The 9700-nt window shown below is 57.4% G+C and overlaps 1 protein-coding gene across 1 annotated transcript; it reads left to right on the top strand.

The window, feature by feature from the left end:
* Positions 1-1844: 1844 nt before the first annotated feature.
* LOC140902341 (cytochrome P450 2F3) lies at positions 1845-9395 on the top strand. The gene is made up of 9 exons (XM_073322332.1): positions 1845-2021; positions 2520-2682; positions 3858-4007; positions 4521-4681; positions 5443-5619; positions 7046-7187; positions 7517-7704; positions 8478-8619; positions 9214-9395. The coding sequence occupies exons 1-9, from the start codon at positions 1845-1847 to the stop codon at positions 9393-9395; spliced, it is 1482 nt and encodes a 493-aa protein (XP_073178433.1).
* Positions 9396-9700: the final 305 nt, after the last annotated feature.

The raw sequence follows: 9700 nt of genomic DNA, 5'->3' as shown, positions 1-9700 counted from the left end.
AGCCCTGATGGCTTTACATCGAGACGGGCTGCTTTTCTAAAAAATCTGCCCTAGGAATTCAGGGGCGAAAGGGGGGGCAGGTCTCTGTCCTGTGCTATCGGGGGCCGGACGAGATGGGGTCCCTTGGAATCTACGACTCCCTCCTCTGGCTGTTCAGACTCTGAGCTCCTGGCAGCAGGGCCTGCCTCTCTCTGGGGGTGAAGTCCCGGAGGCAAAGCAAACCTCCAGCCTTCACTGGCCCCAAGGCAGGCCCCTGCCAGCAGCGACCGTCCCAGTGCCCGGCCCGTGCCACTCATTGGAGGGGTTCGGTCAACCTCGTGCTGCGTTCACCACACTTGCCCATTCTTCCCCTTCGTTTCCAGCTGGAAAGGCCTCGGCTCCTTTCCTCCAGGAGCCGGGTGGGGAGAATTGGACGGGTCGCACGGAGAGCGGCCAGTTCCTCGCACGGATTCTCACCACTATTAGGTGTATTATATAACACAGAGGTCACCGGCCCCATGGAGTTTTGTAAGAGACAATCCCTTTGAATGGCCATGGAGGGGCGGGTCAGGTCCACAATCAGGCGATAACACCCCCACCTAGGTCACCCCTGGGGGGGCTGAAGGGGGAACCTTGGGGTCCGAAAGCCTGAACTTCCACTGCTTGAGCCAAACAACACCTCTGCAAAGAATCAGCAGCAGACTCAGAAACGTCCATCCTAGGCCCAGCCATGAGGAGGAGCTCACAAGCCGCGCTGGGTCCCACGTGGCCTCTGAACCCCGGTGTGACATTCTGTACCTTGGGGGAGCATGCTGTAACCCCCATTATTCCTCATGTCTATCTAACTGATTTGCATATAAAGCAGGCGGTGTGTGGCATCAGGGGACAGGCTCTGACCGGCTGAAAGTCACTGCTCTATCGAAACACGGTTATCGTTCGTGCATATGAAGTTCTGGGGTGGACTGGCTCTCCCCAGACCGGTTGAGCTGCCCGATCTGCACAGTGGCAGGAGAGGTAATAATGAGCCGCTGTGCCGCTCGCCCAGACTCTCGTGGTTACGGCCTGACCCGCTGGATCCCTTTATCTTCCCGCCTTGGCTGGAGCAGGCGTCTCCTGCCAGCGTCAGCGATGCCAGCTCGCTCCCTGGCAGCGGTTCAGTAGGGAAACGTCGTTCAAGAACGAGAGCCGTACGAATTGCATTACTGCTATTATATGTATTACGGTAGCGCCTGGAGGACCCAGCTAAGACTGAGGGTCTCATTGCGCTGTATATTGTGGCCCTTACCCAGCCCAGGTCTCGCTGACTTCCAGGCAGACTTCCCATTGGCTTCCTGCTTCACTTCCTGTTGACGCCCCATTGGCTTCCCGTTGCTTGCCATTTTACAGGTGGGGAAACTGAGGCACAGGCCAAGCCAGTGACGCTCCGAAGGAGTTGGTGGTAATTGGTCCTCCCATAGTGGCGGAATTCCTTATTGGTGAATAATGCCCCAGCCCATGGACACCCACCACATAAACACCCGTCAGCCCACTCTGAGTCCTTCCCTAGCCCAGAGATGAGGCAAACGAGTCCACCATGGAGAAGACACAGCGGGTCATGCTCCTTCAGCTCCAGTGGTGGCTTGCGAGCGAGGCGGTGGGTTCAAGCCCCGCTGAGGAGTTGTCCCAGGTGGTCACCATGGATGGCACAAGTGGGTAAATTCCAAATTTCACCATCCAGCAGAGTTTGCAATTATTTACCCAGAGCTGTGATGCAAAGAGGGGCGTTATCAGCAAGGCCCCCAGGGCGGGGCTATATAGACAGGGTTGTGCCAGCATCACCCAGGGTCTAACGCAAAGTGCAGCGGAGGAGAGAGGCCGGCTCCAGGATGGATTTCAGTGGGACCCTCAGCATCCTCCTGGCGATATGCATCATGTGCGTCTTCCTCCTCTTGACCCAGAAGAAGAAAAACTGGCACAACCTGCCGCCCGGGCCCACCCCCATCCCGTTCCTGGGGAACATGCTGCAGGTGGAAGTGAAGGAGCTGATAAAGTCTCTGCGGAAGGTGAGTCGTGCCTCAGTTTGCTCGTTATTATGGTTTGAGTGGCAGGAAAGTTTTGCGTCAGAAACGTGGCTTTTCATAGAGTCATAGAAATGGGCAACCGGACGTGACCTCGGGGGGCACCTAGGCCCAGAACCTCACAGGCATCTGGGGGCCAAACCCTGGTGGAGCTCTGCGAAACACAAACCGTTTGTCACCTGGGCTCCAAAACAGAATGGTATTTGTCACACAGCTCGAATTATTATTAGCATCACAGGAGAACCCCGGAGCCTAGACTCTGAGAATGCCCCACACTGCTCCACCCACTAGACCCCACTCCCCTCCCAGAGCCAGGGAGAGAACCCAGAAGTCCTGGCTCCCAGCCCCCCCGCTCTAACCACTAGACCCAGCTCCCCTCCCAGAACCAGAATAGAACCCAGGTGTCCTGACTCCCCGCTGCGCGCCCTGACCACTGACCCTCGCAGCCCGGGGTTAACAGCCGCCTTCCTTTATTCCTTCCAGCTCAGCGAAACCTACGGCCCGATCTACACCTTTTACCTGGGCTCCCGGCCCTGCGTGGTGCTCTCTGGGTACAAGGTGCTGAAGGAAGCCCTGGTTGATAAGGCCGAGGAGTTCAGCGGCAGGGGGGACTTTCCGGCAGTGCAGATGTGGAGTAATGGAAATGGTGAGGCACAGACGGACGGACACACAGCTCCTGACCCCCTGGCTGTATTGCAGGGTCTGGAATCATACCACAGACTGGTGTGAAACCCCGGGGCAGGGATCACGGTCGATTCCCAACCATTTCCCCTTCCTGGGAGAGTGGTTAGTGGTTAAAGCGGGGGAGGCTGGGAGTCAGGATGCCTGGGTTCTCTACACAGGTCAGGAAGGGGAGTGGCGTCCAGTGTGTTGGAGTCGGGAATCAGGACTCCTGGGTTCTATCCCCAGGTCACAGACATGAGTGGTATCTAGTGTGTGGTGCATACGAACAGGCTAGATCAGACCAATGGTCCATCTAGCATAGTATCCTGTCCTTGACAGCCAGCTGCTTCAGAGGGAATGAACAGAACAGGGCAGTTATCAAGTGATCCGTTCCCTGTCGTCCACTCCCAGCTTCTGGCAGTCAGAGGTTTAGGGACACCCAGAGCATGGGGTTATGTCCCTGCCCATCTTGATGGACCTATCCTCCAGGAACTGATCTAGTTCTTTTTTTGAGCCCAGTAATACTTCACAACATCCCCTGGCAAGGAGTTCCACAGGTTGATATGTTGGGTACAGAAGTCCTTCCTTTTGTTTGTTTTAAACCTGATGATTATTAATTATTTCACCCCAGTTTCTTGTTAAGTGAAGGGGTAAACAACACTCCCCTACTCACTTTCTCCACACCAGTCATGATTTTACAGACCTCTATCATATCTCCCCTTAGCCGTCGCTTTTCTAAGCTGAAAAGTCTGTTTTATTCATCTCTCCTCATACCGAAGCTGTTCCAGACCCCTAAGCATTTCTCTTGCCCTTCTCTGAACCTTTTCCGATTCCAATCGATCTTTTTCGAGATGGGGCGACCACATCCGCACGCAGGATTCAAGCTGTGGGCGTCCCATGGATGGATACAGAGGCAACGTGATATTTTCTGTCCTATTATCTGTCCCTTTCTTAATGGTTCCCAACAGTCTGTTCATCGTTTGACGGCCACTGCCATGGAGTGGCTGTTTGCAGAAAACTATCCACAGTGACGCCAAGATCTCTGTCTTGAGTGGTCACAGCTCATTGAGACCCGGTGGTTGTGTATGGAGAGCTGGGATTATGTTGTCCACTGTGCGTTACTTTTGCAATGATCAGCACTGAATTTCCTTTGCCCAGGGATCGTCTACGGCACCGGGGAACGGTGGCGTCAGCTGCGCCGATTTGCCATCACCACCTTCAAGAACTTCGGCATGGGGAAGAGGAGCATGGAGGAGCGGATCAAGGAGGAGGCCCAGTTCCTGGTGTCCGAGTTCCGGAAAACCGAAGGTTCCGTTCCATTCACGGATGAGCCGGGGGCAGGGGCAGGAACGGGGCAGTGACCCGGAAACCCAGAGATCTGGGATCCAAACACTGCGTCCTGATCCAACCACTGGGGCTCTGCCCCCAGTCTGCACAAACCCAATTAGGTTCTCTGGTGGGTGAGCAGAGGTGGGAGCCAGGATGCCTGGGTTCTATCGTGGCTCTGGGAAGGGCATGGGGTCTAGCGGTTAGAGCAGGGGGAGGGGCCTAGGACTCCTGGGTTCTGCGTCTGGGTACAGCATGTTGTCTAGTGGGTCGAGCTGGGAGTCAGGAATGCCGGATTCCATTCCACTGATTCTGTGACCTGGCCTGGGTCAGTGCCCCACTCTGTGCCTCAATTTCCCCATCTCACAGACAGCGAGAACCCCTGCTTGCCAGGGAAAAGTGTGGCTAAATTACTGTACGGTGCTTTGAGATCCCTGGGGAAGGCTGAGGGCACAAAGCCTGGGGGTAACAGCAGGCCCTCACTCTCCCCTCTAGGCAAACCCTTTGACCCCACCTTCTTCCTGAGCTGCGCCGGCTCCAACATCATCTGCACCCTGGTCTTTGGGAAGCGTTTCGAATACACCGACGAGAAATTCCTCACCCTGCTCAACTTGATCAACAGCAACTGGAAACTCATGAGTTCCACCTGGGGGCAGGTGAGAGAGGATTCGGGATGGGGAGGCCCACCTCTCCTAGACCACCATACAGCCCTGAGAACCTCATTGGACAATTCCTGCCTCCAGCCCATATCTGGTGGGTGAGCTAGCCCATGTCTTTTAGACTCCACATGAAAGAAACACCAGCCCCTCCCCAGGTCAGGTGTTGCAGTGGCAAATCGCCCTCACAATTAAATGTTTGCTCGTTGTTTCCTGTCTGAATTTTTCTACCTTCAGCCTCCAGCCTTTAGATCTCACTCAGCCTTTGTCTGCTAGATTAGGGACCCCTCCGCTGTCCGAAATCTCCTCCAGTTGGAGGTACGTATGGACCATGCAGCTGTCGCCTCCTAACCTTCTCTTGGAAAAGCTAAACAGAGATGGCTCTTCCTCTTGCTGCGAGGCAGGTTTTCCAGACCGCAAGTCGTCTTCCCCTGAACCCCTCTCCAATTTCTCGACATCTTGTCCCCAGACTGGATACAGGATTCCGGTCTCATTCCTGCCCCATAGCACGGTTGCACGACCACCCTCCCTCTACTCGACATTCCTCTGTGTCTCCAGCCAGGGACCCCATCCCATTCTGCCCAGAAGCCCTTAATCAAGATTTGGCCAGAACAGCCATGATCATGCGTCCTGAAGCCGACGGCCGGTCTTAGATCTAGACACCGCTGCTGTCCCCAGAGGGGAACACGGTCCCCGGCTGTGTATCGGGAGAACAGAGCCACTAACTGTTCTATCACCCCCTCCCCAACGTTTCTTTCCAGTTGCTGTTCACGTTCCCCAAGATCATGAGACACGTCCCCGGGCCTCACAGGCAAATCTACAAGAACTACCTGAAGCTGGCCGCTTTCGTTGGCGAGCAGCTGAAGATGCATAAAGAGATCCTGGATCCCAACAACCCGATGGATTTCATCGACTGCTTCCTCATCAAAATCCAGCAGGTAGCCCGTCCTGGCCAGCAGGAGAGCCCCCCAAGCTGGCCACCCCCTGAACAATAGCAAAAAAGGGGGCTGCTCCCGGAAAACGAGACACACACCTTTAGCCCGGCCCCAAAGCCCAGAATTCCACCACTTGAGCTCCAGGGGCAATCCCGTTCTTTGGCAGCAGTCGTAAGCCGTTACCCACTCGCTGGGTCAGCCAAAAGAGGGTGCCTGGAGGCATTTCCCGTGTGTTGGATTTAAGTAGAGGCGGGTGAATTTGACAGCAGGGGACTCATGTCCCTAATTGTTCCTTCTTGTCTGACCTTCCTCATTTAGTGGAGTCGCAGTGGGAGATGAGTTATGAAGCTCACACGTTTTTTGGGTGGGCTGGGTGGGGGATTAAAAACTCTTTGGGATTGGCTGGCCCTTTTCCCCTTAATTTGAAAGAATTGGCAGATTTAGAAGGGGATCTGGAGGGGTGGGAGGAAAGAGACAATGTCCATGCCCCTGGGGATTGGCGGCAGGCTGAACGGAATCGCCCGAGTTGGAATCTGACAAGCCAGTGTGGTCGCAAACTACTTGCAAGGAAAACACCAGCTGCTCTCTCACGAGCACAAGCCATGAAGAGCAGAGCTGACGGCTGGTTCCGGGCCCGAACCACAAAAACACCCAGGGAAAAAACGTGGTTTGCGTCAAACCAAAACTGATATTTTTTAAATTGTTCCTTCAACCCCCCACCGTCCCTATTATTATTATTCGTGTAGTTTCAGGACATCTTTTGCCTTTTTTTTTTTTTTAAATGAAAGTCCATTTTGAAATGAAAAATCGAAGGGAGCCGGGTTGGAAGGAACCATTTCTGGGGGGAAAAAACGTATTGTTTCTGGCTGAAACCATTTGCTGGATTAACCTAAATTTGCAAACAGTTCTGGTGCCCTGAAAAGTCAACTATTTGCCTGGGGGGAGGGGACCTGTCCATCTCTAGTCAAGTTTTTATGACTGATCCAGTCAACAGCGCCACTGAGCCGGTCAGCTGTGACCCCGAGGGAGAGCGCCTCCCGCTAAGCCAACCGCATGCCAGAAAAGTCGGGAACATTTTCCTTTCAGCTGGATTTCGACCGTCCTCAAACAGGTTTATTTGTTTTCCTTCATAAAATTAAAGGACATTTTGAAACCAAGTCGTTTCAAGCCAAAACGAATGACACGCTGCGACTTTTCCCCCTCCAAAGTTCTCTGAACGCCCAACGTGGCGAAATCGACGCAAAGTGGCCGGGCGTTTCAGTGCGGCTTGTTTGCCAGATGAAAGTTTCAGCTGAAAAGTCTCACCTAGCTGTAGGAAATCTCCCACAACGGTCCGACTCTCTGGGGGTCAGACCCCCCCGAGAGAATTCTATTACGTGGTGGTGTCTCGCACACACACACTCAGCATTCTTGCATCCTTCCTTCGCAGGAAAAGAACAACCCCAGCACACACTTCAATGACGAGACGATGTCTAAAACCACTGTGAACCTGTTCTTTGCTGGGACGGAGACCGTCAGTTCCACCTTGAGATACGGGCTCCGCATCTTGCTCCGACACCCTGAGATCGAAGGTAGCCCCAGGGCAGGGGGATGAAGAATTCCCACATGCCGGGATTATCCCAACGTAGGCGGGGGTGGGAGGTGGGAAGGGGGGCAGGAGGGGCTCACTTTCATAACTCACCCAAAGAGAGCTGCTTGTCAAACTTCCCCAGCCAGAGCTCCATGGGAGTCAATGGGGCCGGATCTGAGCTGGCGTCCAGGGGAGGCCCGGGTCCTTCGCTGGCGTCTCTGCAGACTGCAATGAAGGGATGTGGATCAACATCAGCAAGGCTCCTGGCCCTGGGGGCTTTGTGGCGGGTGCCGCCCTTGTGCCAGCCTCACCCTGTCCCCTTCCCTCCAGAGAAGCTGCACGAGGAGATTGACCGGGTGATCGGCCCCCACCGCAGCCCCTGCATGGAGGACCGGAGCCGGATGCCCTACACAGACGCCGTGATCCATGAGATCCAGCGCTTCACGGACATCGTCCCCATGGGCGTGCCCCACACCGTCACCCGGGACATTCAGTTCCGCGGCTACACGCTGCCCAAGGTCGGTGGCCCAGGGCGGGAGGGCGCTCTGCCCCGAGCCCAGGGGAGCCTGGGGGCTGCTCTGACTTACACTGGGGAAGGATGGCTGCACGGGCTGAAATCACAGACTGGGAGGGCATCCCAGGCCCACCCCTTCCCCCAACCACACCCCTCTTCACTAGCCACGCCCCTTATCCGAACACGCCCCTTATCCGACCACACCCCTTTCACTAGCCACGCCCCCTTCTCAAACCACACCCATTTTCACTAACCATGCCCCCCCCTTCTCCAATCACACCCCTTCCCTCACCCCTCATGCGAGCTTTTCCAGCCACAACCCCTTTCTCCCCACCACTAGCCTCCTGACTGGCCACACCTCCTTTTCCCACAGCCACGCCCTCTTTCCTTCTGAAACCACACCCCCCTTTTCTAGCCACACCCATTTCTAGCCACACCCCCCCCGTCTCACCGTCCCACCTGCAGCAGGCCAGGTGGCAGGGCTCAGCCTGCAGGATGCGCCGGGTGCTGGGCGAGCTGACCGGGGGCAATGGCGCCCGCCCCACAGCCAGATTGCAGGGCACGTGGCCTCTCCACGCCATCGCCCCGACCTAGAGCGATCAGCCAGCAGGTGTGAAAAGTCTGGACACTTGTGTTTGGCGGTGGTTTGGGCCGGGGCGGGGTGGGGGGCGGAGGGGCAGCGATTGCCTCTCCAAGACAAAGTCCCTAATCCCGGGACGGGCCCCGTAATATCGGGGCGTCGGGGTCTCATGGCCGCACCTCCTGCTGGCTCCGCAGGACTTGAACATCATCCCGCTGCTGTGCACGGCCCAGGCCGACCCCACCCAGTTCAAGAACCCCACCTGCTTCGACCCCACCCACTTCCTGGACGAGAACGGGCGCTTCCGGAGAAACGACGCCTTCATGGCCTTCTCGGCAGGTAGCGCCGCCGGGACGCTGCGGAGCAGAAGCGTCTCCCATTGCTGTGGGCAGAGTGCGCCCCCCAGCCAGGACGCCTGGGTTCTCTCCCCAGCTCTGGGAGGGGAGTGGGGTCTAGTGGTTACAGCAGGGGGGGGCTGGGAGCCAGGACGCCTGGGTCCTTTCCCCAGCTCTGGGAGGGGAGTGGGGTCTAGTGGTTACAGCAGGGGGGGCTGGGAGCCAGGACGCCTGGGTCCTTTCCCCCATTCTGGGAGGGGAGTGGGATCTGGTGGATTGGTGCTGGGAGCCAGGACTCCTGGGTTCTCTCCCCAGTTCCACCCGTGACTCTGTTCACCCGTAGAAAACAGCCCCTTTCCCGTAGTCCTGAGGAGCAGCCACCTGTCACCGCGCAGGATCTCGCCCCCCCGGCAACTCCCAGGGACTCGCTGCGGCCCCGTCCTGGGGCCCCGCCCGGACGTTTCCCCATGATACGCCCCAGGTGGACGCTCCCCCGTGGCGGGGCTCGCGGCTGTGGCCGAGGAAAGGGGAGGTGGGCGGCTGGGGTGGGGCGAGCCAGGCTCCGTCTGACGAGTGCCTCGGCCTCTCTCCCCCGCAGGGAAGCGGCTCTGCTTGGGCGAGAGCCTGGCCCTCATGGAGCTGTTCATCTTCCTCACCGCCATCCTGCAGAACTTCACCCTCCGGGCCCTGGCGGCACCCGCGGAGATCGACATCTCGCCCGAGTCCAGCGGCTTGGGGAGCATCCCGCGGCCCTACGAGTTCTGCCTCCTTCCCCGCTGAGCCCTGCCTCCCAGCCCCAGCCCAGCTGCTCCCCACCTCACGCCCCAATAAAGTGACCTGCCTTTCACCCGCTCACAGCCCCCTCGGTGGGTTTTCTTGAAGGGCTGAGCAGGGCAAAGCCCCATCGCGCCCAACGTCAGCGAGGCCACAGGAGCGGTGCTGTGCCCCCCAATGCTGAAACCGTCCCTTGGGGATCCCCCTTCCGTGCCGGCCCCTCGGGGGGTCCCGCCCACCCTTCGGGGGCGGCCCCGTGGCCTCCGCGCTGCTGAGACTGAGCCTCCGGGCTCCAGCCCCCACTGCTTCCC

This window comes from Lepidochelys kempii, chromosome 23 (assembly GCF_965140285.1).
Source record: "Lepidochelys kempii isolate rLepKem1 chromosome 23, rLepKem1.hap1, whole genome shotgun sequence".
Taxonomy (NCBI): Eukaryota; Metazoa; Chordata; order Testudines; family Cheloniidae; genus Lepidochelys; species Lepidochelys kempii.
This window is presented reverse-complemented; position numbering and strand designations above follow the sequence as displayed.